This window comes from Tenrec ecaudatus, chromosome 4 (genome assembly GCF_050624435.1).
Source record: "Tenrec ecaudatus isolate mTenEca1 chromosome 4, mTenEca1.hap1, whole genome shotgun sequence".
Classification (NCBI taxonomy): Eukaryota; Metazoa; Chordata; class Mammalia; order Afrosoricida; family Tenrecidae; genus Tenrec; species Tenrec ecaudatus.
The window spans coordinates 116,880,996-116,897,008 of record NC_134533.1 but is presented as its reverse complement, the minus strand read 5'-3'; the positions used below and the strand labels follow the sequence as shown (position 1 = coordinate 116,897,008).

At 54.9% G+C, this 16,013-nt stretch overlaps 1 protein-coding gene across 2 annotated transcripts in view; it reads left to right on the top strand.

Moving 5' to 3' along the window:
* FXYD6 (FXYD domain containing ion transport regulator 6) overlaps positions 1 to 12,161 on the top strand; it is a 34,438-nt gene extending 22,277 nt beyond the window's left edge. Inside the window, exons 2-8 of one of the 2 annotated variants that reach the window (XM_075546655.1) lie at positions 6,265 to 6,327; positions 6,912 to 6,947; positions 7,033 to 7,107; positions 7,900 to 7,936; positions 8,608 to 8,657; positions 8,926 to 8,976; positions 10,792 to 12,161. In XM_075546655.1, the coding sequence (XP_075402770.1) occupies positions 6,270 to 6,327; positions 6,912 to 6,947; positions 7,033 to 7,107; positions 7,900 to 7,936; positions 8,608 to 8,657; positions 8,926 to 8,954 (285 nt within the window). In that variant the 5' untranslated portion in view covers positions 6,265 to 6,269 and the 3' untranslated portion in view covers positions 8,955 to 8,976; positions 10,792 to 12,161. Of the gene's footprint in view, positions 1 to 6,264; positions 6,328 to 6,908; positions 6,948 to 7,032; positions 7,108 to 7,899; positions 7,937 to 8,607; positions 8,658 to 8,925; positions 8,977 to 10,791 lie in introns of both variants that reach the window. The other variant, XM_075546654.1, reaches the window with a different exon arrangement.
* Positions 12,162 to 16,013: the final 3,852 nt, after the last annotated feature.

Genomic DNA, 16,013 nt, shown 5'->3' with positions numbered 1-16,013 from the left:
TCGCTCATGTACGTTGATGCCAAACTCCTAAACAAAATACCAGCAAACCAAGCCCAGCAATTTGTTTTAAATGATTTTTTAAAGAACAGTAAACTGTCCCCTCCCCCGCCCCCAGGGGTTGTCAGGGCCCGGTTTTTCAGAGGCACGTCACCAGGCCTTTCTTCCCAGGTGCCTGTGGCTAGACTCGGAGCCCTGGGTGCACAGTGGTTACACATTGGGCTGCTAACCTCAAGGTCAGCAGTTTGAAACCACCAGCTGCTCCTCAGGAGAAAGACGGGCTTTCTACTCCCGTACAGAGTGACAGTCTCAGAATCCCACAGGCGCAATTCTACCTTGTCCTGTAGCGTTAGCATCGACTCGAGTTTGGCTTGGCTTGGGTGGGTGGACTCTGGAGCTCTGACCTTTGGGGTCAGCAGCTGAGAGACTAACCTAGCTGCCCCACTCAGGGACCCCATTACCAGGTGGTGTCCTGGGTGGCAGTAGAAATGCAGGGATGGTTCCATGTTAGAAAACCCGTTTGTCTCATTGACCTCGTTTGTGGATTGGAGGCGAAACGTACATGATCTCAGAAGACACCGAACATCATTGATAACACCGAACATCATTGATAACGAGAAACAACAGAAAACCCCTGGGCAAGCAGGATTCGAGGGAAATTCCTAAGGCACAAGAAGCATTCCATTTAAAGTCAGGAATACGGCCAGCGTGTGTGTCTGTCCACAGTCGCTGTGACCCTCCATTCTCCTGGACGTCCTTGGCAAGGGCAGGGGGACAAGAAGCAGACGTCAGCAACATGGGAATGGGAAATGATGCTGTGTCATTGACAGAGGGGTGTGTGGCCCGAGGAGCCCGCAGGTGAACCGTCAGAAAGAACAAGAGGGTTGAAGGCACCTCTGTTGGCTCAGTGGCTAGAGCGCCCCTCTGACAGCCCAGAGGCCAGAGTCGGCATCTCAAACTCGCCCTCTGCCCCCAGGGGACAGCTGTGGCAGTCTGCTCCCTAATGATCATCTCAGAGCCCCAGTGGGGTGTCCCTACCCTGTCCCACAGGGCTGCTTCAGTCACGCTCCACATGATGGCAATGAGTTTGGCAAGATTCTTGGTTGTGGGCCAAGTATATAAAACTCAGTGGTTCTTCCCTATGCAGGAAAAAATGAGAGGTCACAAAAGGGAGAGTTGGAAATAGCAGTAATTATTATTGGGGACCTAGGAATACACTTGTTACGTGATGGGTTGCAGTGTCCTAGGTCAGCAGTTTGAAACCTCCAGCTTCCTCAGGAGAAAAACGGGCTTTCTACTCCCCTAAACAGCTCCTGTCTCAGAAACCCACGGGGACAGTGCTACCCTGTGCTATAAGGTCGCTCGGAGTCGGCATTGGCTTGATGACAGTGAGCGAGTAGCCATGAGGAAGAAATCGAGCCCAAACTGTGCATGACTGGTAAGGTGATTTAGGCTTTATTTGTAGACAGACCCACTGCTGTGGAATCCATTCTGACCCGTAGCGACCCTAACTTGATTTCTAAGGCTTTTTTGTAGATATTTGTGGGAGCAGACAGTCATCTGGCTCCAGTGGTGTGGCTGGTGGGTTTAAACTGCCAACATTGTGGTTAGTAGCCCAATGCTTACCTCACAGTGACACCGGGACTCCTGACTTATAGATAAGAAACCAGACCTACTGCCATTGAGCCAGTGGTCTATAGATAGACCCCTTGCGATTCCAATGAAAAATCCTGTGTGTGTATGTGTGTGTGTGTGTGTGTGTGTGTGTGTGTGTGTGTTTTAGATAATAGCTATTCCTGTAGAAGGATGGAGATTTAAAAGGGAGTCACTGATGTGCTTCTTCCATGTGGGCTTTGTTGCTTCTCAGCTAGATGGCCACTTGTTTACCTTCAAGCCTTTAAGACTCCAGACGCTATATCTTTTGTTAGCTGGGGCCCATCAGCTTTCTTCATCACATTTGCTTATTCGCCCGTTTTGTCTTCATTGATTGTGTCGGAAAGGTGAGCATCATAGAATGCCAGTTTAATAGAAGAAAGTGTTCTTGCATTGAGGGAGTACTTGAGTGTAGGCCATCTGCTATCTTAATACTAAACCTATACATATATGCACATAGATCTATTTCCCCATCCTCATATATCGATATATTTAGATATGTACATGCCTTTATTTAGACTTCTATAAATGCCCTTTGCCTCCTAGCTCTTTCCTCTATTTCCTTCGACTGTCCTCTTGTCCCACTATCATGCTCAGTCTTCATTTGGGTTTTAGTAATTCCTCTTTGTTACATTACCCTTGATCACACCCTACCAGGCCTCCTACACCCTCCTCACCATGGATTTGGATCACTTGTTGTTTCCTTATCCCTGGGTCTGTTAACACCACTACCTTTCCCCCCACCTCCCCCTCTCACGTGTCCCCCAGAACTGTCGGTCCTGTTGTATTCCTGGTGCAAACAGTAGCCAAAGCTGCTGCAGACAGAGCCCTGGGAACTCTTGCCCGTGCGGCTCCATCAGCTGCATGGACATGCTCGCCAACTGCACTCTTCATAGCAATAAAAACCAGGGCAGAGCCCACATGTCCACCGACAGAAGAAGGAGCCCAGGCAGGATCTTTTGTCTGCACCACGGGATAGTCCACAGCGTTGACGGGGAGCGCGCTATGGTCATTTGTAAGAATATCAATGACTCTTAGAAACAATGCTGAGCAAAGGAATCAGGTTCCAGAAGCCCAGCATCATCTCCTGATCATCAGGCTCGAGAAACCGACAGCATGTCCACGTGCTTCCATGTGAAAACAGTGCTCTGGTAGGTAAGCAGTGTGCTGCTAACCTGCAGGTTGGAAGCTCAAGTCCACCAGCCTCCCGGAGGGAGAACGATGAGGTTTTCTGATCCCATAGAGATTACAGTCGTAGAAACCCTATCCAGTGTTGCTACGTGTCGGAATCAACTTAATGGCAGTGGGTTTTATTTTGGGGGTTCTCCAGGTGATAAAATGAACCCAGGGAGCATTATGGGTAAGGTGTTGGGCAGCTAACCACAAGGTCCGTGGTTGAAATCCATAAATCCGCCAGCCTTTCCTCAGGAGGAAGATGAGGCTGTCTGCTCCCATGAAGATGTACAGTCTCGGAAACCTTACATAGGGTCTGGATGGCCTGGATGGCGATGGGTTGATCCGTGTGCCAAATAGCATTATGGGTTTTTTAAAGTGATATTGCTCATCTTCAAAAGGAATGAAGTACTGATGTCTGCTACAGCTTCGATGAACTCTGAAAACATCAAGCTGAGGGAAAGCCAGACACACCATTTTGTGATTCCATTAAAGAGAAATACCCAGAAGAGACAAACCTACAGAGATGGAAAGTAGATTGGACCAAGAAGGAGTGGGGTGGGGAGTAGCTGGTAATAGGTAGGGGATCTTTGAGGTGGGTGGGGGATGGACAAAATAGTCTGTAACCTGCTGGTGGTATAGATGATTTATGCTTCAGATTTACCAGCTGTTCTGGCAAAACAAGGCTGTCTGCTCCAGTAAACCTTTATATCCTCAGAAACCCTAGAGAGCGCTGCCGTGAGCTGGCTCACTGTGGTGGCAGTGGGTTCGGTGCAGGTGCTAGCCTAGGGTCTAGTGGTAAGAACCTGCCCACAGAGGGCCTGGTGATCTGCCTCTAACAGTTACAGACGAGAACCCCTCAGGGAGCAGCGCTGCTCAGCAACGCCGTCAGGTGTTGGAACCAGCTGCTGATTCTTTGGGATGGATGCACAACCTGTGAATGTACTAAAGCACTCTAAAGGGTCGACTTTGTGGTATGTGGAGTGTATCTTAGTGGGTTACACATGGAGCTGCTAACCCCAAGGCCAGCAGTTCAAAACCACTAGCTGCTCCAAAAAGAGGAAGCTTTCAACTCCCGTAAAGATGCCTAATACCCGATCCCATAGATACCTCATGGTTACACAGGCTGGTGTGTTTCTTCCATGTGGGCTTTGTTGCTTCTTAACTAGATACCTGTTTGTTTATCTTCAAGCCTTTAAGACCCCAGATGATATCTCTTTTGATAGCCGGGCACCATCAGCTTTCTTCACCACATTTGCTTATGCACCCGTTTGTCCTCAGCGATCGTATCATGGAGATGTGCAACCCAATGATATGATTTTTTGTTCTTTGATGCCTGATAACTGATCCCTTTGGAACCACGTGATCGCACAGGCTGGTATGCTTCTTCCATGTGGGCTTTGTTGCTTCTGAGCTAGATGGCCGCTTGTTTATCTTCAAGCCTTTAAGACCCCAGGCGCTTTATCTTTTGATAGCCGGGCACAATCAGCTTTCTTCACCACATTTGAGGGTCAGACAACAGAAAGGTGGGTGAAGGGAGACATCCGTCGGTGTAAGACATGAAAAAATAATAACAATGTATAAATTATCAGGGGTTAGGGAGGGAGGGGGAGGAAGAGAAAAATTGAGCTGATATCAAGGGATCAAGTAGGGAAAAAATGTTTTGAAACTGGTGATGGCGACATGTACAAATGTGCTTGACACAGTGGATGGATGTATTGATTGTGATAAGAGCTGTAAGAGCCCCCAGTAAAATGATTTTTTTTAATTGAAAAAAAAGTCTCAGAAACCCACAGGGACAATTCTACCCTGTCCTATGGGGTCACTATGGGTCGTCATAGACTCAGTGGCAGTCAGATTTTATTTTTAAGTAAATGCATTTTCATGGCACTGGTAAGTTGGGGAGGGGAGGAGGAGCATGAGTTGGAGAGAAACAGTGATACTGACAAAGTTTCAGTTGTTAAGTTTAGATGTGTATGGCTGGTGGTGTAGTGGTTACGCATGGGGCTACTAACCTCAAGGTCCAAAGTTCAAAACCACCAGCAACTCTGAAAGATGGGGCTCGCTCAGGCAGCCCTACCCTGTCCTGCAGGGCCACTGTGGGTGTGCACTGACTCGGTGGTGGTGAGTTTGGTTTGGTAGCGGTTGCTTAGCTTGTTTCCATGCGTCATAAGCTATGTTACATATAAAACAAAATGTAGTGTAAAAGAAATCGTAAATCTTAGGTAGCCTTAAAAGCAAATGGTTCCTTCAGGCTTTTTGATAAGCATGTTTGCAGTGTTTCCTAAGCCCCTGTTGGGCTGTAGACGTCATTGTGCTGCCGCCTAGTGGCTGAGAGGTGAAGGGCAACAGTCGCTGCTGCCTCCGTGACACCTGGGCACGTGCAGCCACAGATGAGCAATCTGAGCGTGGTCAGACATTCAGAGGGTTCAGACCACAGCTGGTGCATTAGTCCCCCTTGATAGAGGTCTAGAGCTTTTCTGGTGTGGAGACCTTTCCCCCTTTCCTCTGGTCCTTTACTGGGACCAGACCCGCTGCCGTGGGGTCGCTCTGACTCACAGCAGCTTCACCTCTCGCTTCAAGAGTGACTGGTGGGTCACACTGACCGTCCAGTTAGCCCAGTGCCTGGCCCACAGAATCCCTACGCTTGTCTGACCCCAGCCATGTAGCGTGTGTAACTCCTTGACCTCAGTGACCCGCCCTTGGTGAGGCTCCCACTGAAGACCAGGAACTTGAGCTCATAAGCAAAGGCCGGGTGTCTTCAGGGGTCAGCGTGTTGGAACTCAGAGAACCAGCTCCGGGCTCCCTTTCCTTAACCAAGCACCCCCTGCAGGCTGAAGGAGCATCACAGAGGAGCTGGCACTGGAGGGGGGCGAATAGGCCTTCAGGATTTACCTTACGGAGTATGTAAGCAGCAAACCTCCCTCTCCATCCGGCTGGCTAAAAAAACCCTGGCCTACCTGCTGCCCGTTCAGTGTGGACATTAGAAGCATTTTGGGCCATGCATGCTGGCAGTGCGGATGCAGGCCAGAATGCCCTGGGGTTGGCCACAGAGGGGCTCAGGTGAGCTCACCCCCTAAGCCCTTATGGCCTGGGCAGGAGACAGGCAGCGGGCTGGTGGAGTTGCTGAGCTGGGGGAGAGCCAGTCCTCACTATCACCGAGCCTCTTGGAGCTCTAAGTTCTCCACCTGCAAGGTGGAGTTAGTGGTGGTAGCTACTCATTGTCTTCAGTCATGTGTATGGATTAAGTACATTGGTAGGAATTCCAGTGTCTGAACTAATGTCCACAGAGCACGCTGAGTCTGACCATCAGCAGCTGCTCCTGGTGGCAGGATGTGACTTCCCACCTGGACAGGAGGGCTGGGGTGCCCTCCATCCTGTTAGACTGGGGGTGGGGGCGGGGTCTCCTGTCCTGAGCATCTTTTGCCTCCCTCTCCCCAGACGCCATGGAGATGGTACTGATCTTCCTGTGCAGCCTGCTGGCCCCTGCGGTCATGGCCAGTGGTAAGTAGCCCCTCCACTGGGGCCGAGCTGGGCCCGAGATCCAGCCGCAGCCCGGTCTTGTCGAAGGCTCTGTGGGAGGTGCGGGCTCCCTTTGGGCCTGAGCCGTAGGGGTCCGACCTGCGCATCAGTCTCACTCCCTGGCGGAGTAGTGGTTGGACTGCTAACCCCAAGGCCAGCGGTTCGACACCACCAGCCGCTCCGAGGGAGATAGATGAACCTTTCTACTCCCCTTAAGAGTTACAGCCTCAGAAACCCACAGGGGCAGGACATTCTATCTTGTCCTGCAGGGTCACTGGGAATTCAATCGACTCGGCAGTGAATTGGGTTTTGATTTTCTCATTCTATTCTTCCACGAACTTTTTGAAGGCCGTCTTAGACCCTGCCTTTGGGGGTGGCATGGCCCTGAAAGAGGTGTGTTCTCTGACGTGCGTGACACCAGAACCCCAGGGTCTCAGAGCCCTAGCAGGCCCAGCTGCCCTGCTGCTCCCCGGGAGCCCCATGGCAGGGAGTGGGTCCCTGGGAGCTGGTGGTGCAGGCTGTGTGTCTGTCCCCTCCTGACCGGGCCTGCTTGTTGTCCGCAGCAGCTGAGCAGGAGAAAGAAAAGGACCCTTTTTATTACGGTAAGTGCGGCAGGGCAGGGGTGCGAGGGTGGGTGCTGGGCGGTGCGTGCAGCGTCCCCCCCCCTCACCCTGGTTCCTTTGGCAGACTATCAGAGCCTGCGGATCGGGGGCCTGGTGTTCGCGGTGGTCTTCTTCTCCGTGGGGATCCTTCTCATCCTCAGTAAGTGTGTGTCCCGGGCTCACTGCCACGCCGGCGTGACCGAGCCGGCAAGAACGGGCGAGAGCCTGGCCGGCCCTTCTCTCTTTGGGAGAGGGAAGGTGACTCCAGGGCCCAGTGCTGGGTGGGCCCATAGTAAGGGGCCAGTCACACAGGGATGTGCAGACAAGATAGGGGCGGGGCACAGAGAAGCCTGGGTAAGAGAAAGGGGCAGGGTGCTGTCTCCAGCAGGGCATGAGTGGGAGAGACATGGGTGGGTGCTAGGTACTGCCCTGGGGTGCTCCTCAGGCTGGACCCTGAGCTGGTATCCCCACGTGGTCCTGGTCTGTGTAGAGCCCTCTGCGCCTCACTGGGAAGCAGTCTGGTAGCACCACGGGGTAAGCATTGGTCTACTAACTGCAAGGTTGGTGGTTCAAACCCCCCAGCTGCTCTGTGGGAGAAAGAGGAGGCAGCCAGCTCCCTTACAGATGGGTAATCTCCAGAACAACATGGGCAGTTCCACTCTGTCCTCCAAAATCCAGACTCGCGGCCACCGAGTTAGTGCTGACTCCAGCAGCCGCCCGTGGGTGTCCACTCGTAACTGTTCACAGGAGCACAGTCATCAGGAGCTGAGGTCAACTCGATGGGCTTGGGTTCCTGCGGTGTGGCCTCCCACGGCCTCTCTGACCCGGAGCTCTGCAGAGAGCTGTGCAGGCAGCGCCCTGCCCGGCCTGGGAGACCATGTCTACGCCTGCGTGACCGCACGCACTTGGGCCACGGCAGAGCCTGACCTTGTGTGGTTCCTTTGCCTTACAGGTCGGAGGTGCAGGTGCAGCTTCAACCAGAAGCCCCGGTAAGGCTGCCATGGCCGTGGCACCTGGGTCATGCGGCAAGGGGACCTGGAGGGACCTGTGGTGTGTGGCTCCAAGAGATGTACCCTTCAACTTTTGTCTCAGAAAGAGGCTGTGTGCTACGGGTGCTGGGGAGAGAAGGTGGAGGGTTGCCAGGCAGACTTGAGGGCAAAAGAGAGGCCCACTCATCCCTGCCCCTTCTGGTGGATTGGGGGGAGTGGATGTCAGAAAGGAGTTGGAACCCGGAGACCATTGGTGTGGGAGCAGAGAAGCAGGAAGTCATGTGGCCTCTCTGAGTGTCCATCTCTCCTCTGCAGGATGGGGACACTGTCCCTCCTTGTCACCTGTTCATTGGGCTCTTTAAGCTGAGCTGATCCCCTCTCCCCCACTTAAAGGTCACATGCCATCTGTCAGAAGCCTATGGCAGGACACCTCGAGACACCCACTTGCTCCCAGCTCCCCCCCATGTGGCCCTTGGCCACCCCTCCCTAGGACTTAGTGCCCTAGGGACCAGTGAGTCCCTGCTGTCCCCACAGCCGACTCCTTCCTCTGCTCCGTGTGCCGGGTGAGAGTGCGTCACCCTTTGGGGACTGAAAGAATGATCACAGCAGCCCAGGGGCAGCCAGGGTCTTCCACGGGAGCCACTGACCCTGCATGTCCCTTCCTCCCCCAGGGCTCCAGGGGACGAGGAGGCGCAGGCGGAGAACCTCATCACTACGAACGGTACCTCGTGGCCCCCTGCCCAGGGAGGGGAGACCCCAGGGCCGGGAGGGGCCGGTCACCAGGTACCTGAGCAGCCAGGCACTTCGTGGGGAGACCACATCCCAGTCAGCCTGCACTGGCCCCACGAGCGGGGCAAGCAGCAGGGCAAAGACCCGTCGCTGCCCTCACCCCGGCCCGTGGGACGCAGGCATTGGCACCCAGCTGGGGGGCGAGGGGTCCCCTGCAGGAAGGGATCTGTTTCCTACAACCTTCTTGGTATTCCCTCCAGCAACGGAGCCCCAGAAAACAGAGAACTGAGGTGCAGCCCTCGGATGGGAAGGTAAGCTGTCCTCCTGCGTCTTCTGTCACCATCGCTGTCTGCGGCAGCCAGGCGGCAGAAACACTGGCCTGGCTCTGCGGTGGACGCAGCTTGTACTGGAAGCCTTGATCTGAAGAGCTTGCCGCTCCCCGTTTCATAGATGCGGACCCTGCGGTCAGAGGACTTGGGCATCATCTAGTGCTGTGTCCTGCCTCCATGGGGTTTTCAATGGCCTGGTTTTGGGGGAAGTCGATCAGCCGCTGTTTTCCCCAGGATCTTGGGGTTGACTCGAACCGCCGACGTCTTGGTCAGCAGCCAAGCACGCTTGCTGTTTGCACCCCCTCGGCGGGCGGGAGATCAGTTTTCTATCAGTTAGTTTCTGCCTTTTTTTAAAAGTAAGCAGATAGATCACTTTATCCTAAACTGTAAATGAAGAGAGACATAGATGATAACATAGCTGACGCACCAGCTCATGCACGTTGGTGATGCTCTGGGGACTTCTTTCTCCTCAGAGGAGCCCTGGTGGCGTAGTGGTTACACGTTGGGCTTCTAGACACAGGCCAGCAGTTTGAAACCACCAGTCCCTCTGAGGGAGAAAGATGAGGCTTTCTATCTCTGAAAAGATGCACAGTCTCAGAAGCCCACAGGGGCAGGTCTCCCCTGATCTGTGGGGTCACTGTGAGTCAGCACCGAGTCTGGGTGATTTTTCTATTCTGATAACAGCCTGGGGTGGGCAGAGCAGGGTTCATGACACCCATCCTCTAGCTGGGGCTCAGGAAGGTAAGGTGGAAGTTGTGGACCCCAGTCTGGTAGCAGGCGCCCCTCTGACAGCCTCTTGCTCTCCCACTTGTGGCGGCTGACGGGTTCAATGGAGACAGTGGGACTGGTGGAGCATCTTCCCCAAAACACAGCCAGGAGCCAGGAGTTGCTGTGTCTTTGTACAAAGCTCCACCACCCTGGGCTCCCTGGAGGTCAGGGGGGCTCTGGTAGCTCCTAGCCCTTCTGCTGGAGAGCAGGGTCCTCCCCCACCATGCCCTGGCGCACCACTGTCTGCCAGCGGGGCCTGTGGGAGGCTGTGCTGCTGGACAGGCCTCGGCAGAGCCTGCGAGCCAGACAGACTAGGAGAACTGCCTGGAGATCCGCTCCCCCAAATGAGCCAGAGAACACCCCCCAGGTCAGATGATCCAACCCCATCCTGCATGGAGTCGTGGTCCCTGAGCTGGTGGGGCTGACTCCAGGCCAGCCAGCAGCAGACTTCCCAGAAACCCCTGCCCCTCAGTGTCCGGCCTGCGAGCAAAGATCAGGTGCTCGCTCTCTCACCCACACAGAAAGATCGGGTACTCGCTACCTCTCTCTCTCTCTCTCACACACACACACACACATACACACACACACAGAGAGAGAGAGAAAGACCAGGTTCTTTCTCTCTATCACTCACACACACACATAAAGATCAAGTGCTCTCTCACACACACACAGAAAGACCTGGTGATCGCGAGTGCTTGCTCTCCCTCCTCTCTCTCTCTCTCTCTCTCTCTCTCTCTCTCTCTCTCTCTCTCTCTCTCGCACGCACGCACGCCTGCACGCCCCGAGACTGCTCTCTCTCCCAGAAATCCCAGGTTCAACAGTTTCTCTCCTGGGAAAGCCCCTCACTGACGTCCACGGTGCTCCTGTGCCTCTGTCTCCTCCCCCTGCACGCTTGGGGCCCTTCCACACCTTTGAGTCTCGGGGAGCAGGGGCTTCGTAGAGGGCCCCTCCTGGAGCCTCAGTGGACAGGGCAGCAAGGAGGGGGTGTCCTGCGAGGGTTTTTAATTTAGACTCTTTCTCTCTCCACAGCCTTCTGCCCTTGTGGGTGTTTCAGAAAACTGCCACTTCAGCAAGCGGCCTTCCCCAGGAGAAGCCGAGACCCTGTAGGACCCTGTGTCCCCTCCCCCACTCCAGTCATCCACGCTATGACGCAACTCACACTTGCTTGTCTGCAGCCTGCAGTCTGCTCCCACCCCTGTGACATATCTGTGTCTGTCTGTCTGTCTCCGTGCGTGATGACTGTGGTCTTCGTTTGTGGCTGGTGTTGTACTAGTGACCTGTGGACTCCCTTTCCTGGACAGCCGCTGCCAGCTCGTCCCGGGGGCCCCCATGGCCCACCATCAGCTTCTGCTCTAAGGAGCCGGCTTTTTCGCTGAGAGACTAGGCCCTTCTCCTGGCTCGGGGAGGGTGCAGAGGTGGGATGCAGGCCTGGTGGCACAGCGGCCAAGTGCTCGGCTGTGGACCTAAAGGTCGGTGATCCGAGCCCACCAGCTGCTCCCCGAAACGAGGGTGATGGATCTGTCCACTCCGATGTGCTTGGGGGCAGTTCTACCCTATCCTGGAGGGTTGTGTGCCGTCAGGCAGCCGTGGACTGGGTTTGGGTAGGGCTGGTGCCAGGGGCCGCGAGTCTCTATTGACTTGGCACCTGGGAAGGCTTGCCCTCTTTCGTCATCAGCCCTCTTGGCCGCGCTGTCTTCCTCTTAAAGCGCCTGCTTCCCTCGTCCTCTCCTGACCCGAGACTGCTCTGAGGGTCTTGAAGCAAGCGGGTGAGGGTCGGGGGTCCCAAGGGCTGTGCCCTCAGGCGGCTTGCCTGCCCCTTCCAAGTTCATTGTCCATCCCAGAGTCCCTGTCTCAGAGTGGCCAGCGATTCCAGGCTCAGGGCTTCAGCTTTGCCCCTGGGGAATGTGCCCCTGGCATATCTTCTCAGCAATAACCCCCTGGAACCCAACCCCGCTGGCCGACCTTCCCTGTTTCTGAGGACACCCCCCCCCCGAGGACCCCTCCCCCCCGAGTCCATCACCCAGCTCAGACTCAGATGCCCATCCCTGAAGCTGGGTCACTTGGCAGCCACCGGTGAAGGGACCCCTTTCTCTGCAAGGCCAGCTGTCAGGGTGAGGGTAATAGTGGCAGGCAGAGCGGTGTGGTCTCTGTGGGGCCCAGCAGCCACAGCCACGCACTGCCCCGTCTGTCAGGGACCTTGCACTGAAGGGGAGAAAGCAGCAGGAGGCCATGACCCCAGTGGGCAGTCATATCAGATCCCCATCCCACCCCCACCTGCAGTGTCCATCATGTTCTTGTGGAAACTAACCAAGCCGTGCCGCTGTGACCAGGGCTGATGTCCTTTGTATCGTGACCTCTCCCCCAAACAAGGAATAAAGGACCACTGGTTTCCGACTGGCTCAGAGAGCGCCTTGTCCAAGGACTTGGGTGTGGTTGGGAAGGTGCTATGGCCCTTAGCGGCCCCGAGGGGCTCTGTCCTTGGTCATCGGGAGCATGTGAGGATGGCCCAGCCAACTCAGGGGCAGGATGGCGGGTCTGTGTTTTGGCTGCTTAACTGCTTGCTCTCCTCTTCCCTCGTCCCCCTTCCCTAACGCCTCCCCACTACCCTCTATGACCCGGGCTCTGGCCTCTAGCAAGACCTAAACGTCTGGCATCACCTTGGAGAGGGAGGGCAGGGGCTCTCATGGCGGCTTGGTCATATGGAAGCCACATTGGATTGGAATAAAAGGGTGGAATGTCCCTTCTGGTCAGTTCTGGGGATACCAACCAAGGAAGGACTTGGAAAAGAGGGACACAGGTTGGTTTCAGGCTATGATCAAAGCCCTTATTTTTCCTCCACACTCAAATACCCCCTCCTCTGCAAAGCCTTGCTGGACTGGCACGATGAGTCGTGTGTGTGTGTGTGTGTGTGTGTGTGTGTGTGTGTGTGTTTTCCTGGCACGCTTGTTCTTGCCTCCTTTCTGCGTCTCTGAGATCCAAGCAGTAGCAGCCAGGCGGGTGAGCTGGTTTGTGAGTGTAACCGGTTTGCCTTTTTAGGGTGAGGGGACCCTGGGCCACCCAAGTGTCCTCCCAGAGACATTTTCCTTCCATGTTTTAAAATGTGCTTTTGGCCAAACACACGGCTGTGGGCAGACGGCTTGGGGGCCACCTGTGGGCAGGTCCTTGTCTTCACTGTGGCTGGCCTGCGTGTCCATGTCAGGAGACTGAGTCCTTAAAGGGCAAAAAAATCAAGCCCAAACCGAACTCAGTGATCCTACATCACGGGGCGGAACTGCCCCTGGACAGCAGCACCTCACCCGTTTGCTATTAAGAATAAAACTAGTTAAACTAAAAATGTGACCGTAATGAAGTCCAAGGGAGGAGTTTCTGTGTTTTCTCATCATCACCACGTTAATAATAGGGAAAGTTATCATGTCTAATATAAAGAGCGCTTCAAGAAGTCTGTGGGGAAACTCCATTATTTTGCTGTGCCTTTAAAAAATTTTTTCATGAACTTTTTGGAGCCTCTCATATGTAAACCCTTCATTTGCTCCACTCTTAAATCATTCACTTGGAGCCCTGGTGGCGTAGTGGGTTACACTCGGGTCTTTAACTGCAAGGTCAGCAGTTCTAAACCACCAAACAGTCCAGGGAAGAAAGTTGAGGCTTAAGAGTTAAAGCCTCCAAAACCCCTGGGGCAGTAGTTCTATGTGGTCCTGCATGTCACTGCGAGTCAGAATGAATTCAGTGGTGGGGATTTGGGTTGGTTTGGCAGGGAAGCGTCCACTGGGGCCTCTGGGGGCATAATGGGCTAAGTGTGGGGCTGTTCACTGCAGTTCAAACCCACCAGATGCTCTTTGGGAGAAAGATGAGGCTGTCCCACTCCTGTAAAGATGTTCCATCTCAGAAACCCTGCCCTGTGACCTCTGGGCTCACGATGAGTCAGACTCATGATGGTGTGGAGTATGGTTGCTATAAAACATCCCCTCTGATTGCCTCCCAGCAACCCAGAGTTATCTCTGAGACAGGAGGGTCTTCATTTCCACAGATCCTGTCGGATGAGCCTGTGATTGGTCGAAAGCCACACAGCCTAGAGGTGGAGGCAGCAGAAATGTGAGGCAGGCTGTCCCTGAGACCCTGCCTGGTACACACGGCTGATACACTCAGCTGTAGCCCAAAGGCTGGAGGTTCAAGTCCACCCAGGGTCAACTAGGAAGAAGGGGCTGGCCACCTGTGTCTGAGAAATCAGCCACTGAACCCATCCCCAGTCTCCTTCAATGGTCAGACAAAGGAGAGTGGAGTTGAATTGACGCCAGTTGGTCTCTTCATCTGCATCCTGAGCTCTTCAGGGGACATGACACAGCCTTGCCCCTTCCTTCAGTGGAAAGGTCGCCCTTCAGAGGAAGGAAGGGACATGGTCTGTCTGGGTAGGTCACAGCTGGAGCGTGCTGTCCCTGTAGGGCACAGGCTCACCAGTATGTGTTTGAGGCGTGGTTTGCAAACAGGCAGGTGATAAAGAGATACTCTTTGTGCTGAGACGAAGCCCCGGATAGAATGGGAGAAGACCGATCACAACCATGAGAGAGGCCAGACTTCCTGGGGGTTAAGCCTGGTGGGGCCTCAGATTGTGGCCCCTTGTCACCCTTCAGGTCTGGAACTGAACTCACCCCAGTGTCAGAAGAAACGACTATTTCCGTTCAGAAGGCTAGCACAGGAGGGATGGAAATGGGCCCCAAGGAAGAAGCCAGGGGGTCAGGGTGGTAGACTGAGGAGATGGCAACAGGCGAGTTGAAACAACCTGTGTATGATTGTTGAGTGTGAAACAGACCACCTGATCCGTAGACCTTTCCCCAACCCACCATCGAGTTTAAAAAAGAAAGGTCGGGGCATTGGATAGAAAACAATCCTAATGGAAGAATGGGAAATGCAGCTCACGTGTGTTCAGCACTTGCTGTGGCCCAGACAAGGGGCAGCATGTGGAGAAGTCAGCAGCCCTGCACTGCGAGGTCTGTTCAGACCAGACCAAGCCCTCTGTCCTGAGTTGATTCTAGCTCACAGCGGCCCGAGAGGACAGAGCTGTCACCCCCTAAGCTGTCATCCTCACGGCAGCAGGTTGCCGCATCTTGCTGCCTTGTGCCACTTGGTGGGTGGGTTCAGCTCTCCTTTCAGTTAGCACCACCAGGGCCCCCCACCCCTGTTTTACAGACGAGAGAGATGAGACTTAGCTGAGTATAGAAAGCCTGGCCCAGGCCGGCTCAGAGTCCAGAGTGCAGGTCTGGGCTACCAATGGGCACGAGAGGGCCACAGAGTGCCAATGATGTGGGAGGGGGTGAGCTCCCATCCTGCGGAGTATCAGAGCTGAGGGAGATGACCGGCTGGTGGGAGGGACCCTGTGCTGGCCGAGGCATCTTGACCCCTCTGGTGTGGCACTGCAGGGCCGGGGTGAAGAGCCCAGCAGCCGAGCAGGAGTCTCCTTACCAACACACCGAAGGCAGGTTTCTGCCCAGCCTCGAGTCTGGGCACCCGCTCACGTGGGCTGCTTCCCCCTGGGCTTAGCACAGCAGAGGCTGCTTGCCCCCAGGAGAGCCTTTTCCTCACCTCCTCCCCTGGGAGGAGTTCAAGACTGCACTCAGGTGTTTACGCCACTTTCCGCCACTGGAAATATCAGGCAGCCTGTTTGGGCCCCAAGTCACCGCCCTGCTCTCCCCTCACCTCTGGTTCTTTGCAGATCTCTGGTTGGAACTTGCCAAATTGGTCTTGGAAGAGAGTCAGAGGTGGAGAGCAGGCTGCAGGGAGGGAGGGTGGTGGTGAGGGGACTCCGGGCTGAAGAACACCCCAAGGTCACCAGGGGCCTCCCCCATTTCCAGCCACTAGAGGGGCAGCTGGGGTTGGGGAGTAGACTCCAGCTCCTTCTGGTTCGCCCTGCCTGGTTCCTGACTGCCGGGCCTCCTGTGAATCCGCCCAGGGAGGGAGGTCAGGTGCTTGCCTGAGCCTGGGGAGGGTCTCTGGGAAGACTTGTCTCAGGGCCACAGAGGTGGCACGGCCGGCCGTTAACGTGATTAATTGCTGTCAACAGCTGAGCTTCAGGGGGCCGAATCTGCCAGTTCCAGCCAGCCCGCTGTTGACTTTGTGGAAGCCAGCCCAGTCCCAGTGCCTGGTTACACAACAGTGGGGCCCCTGCGGGGACATCCACAGCTGAAGGGACTGAAGCTGCAGTGACCAAGGGTCCTGCGGAGCTGGGGGCAGAGTGGGTGGGGCTGCCCAGCGGGAGG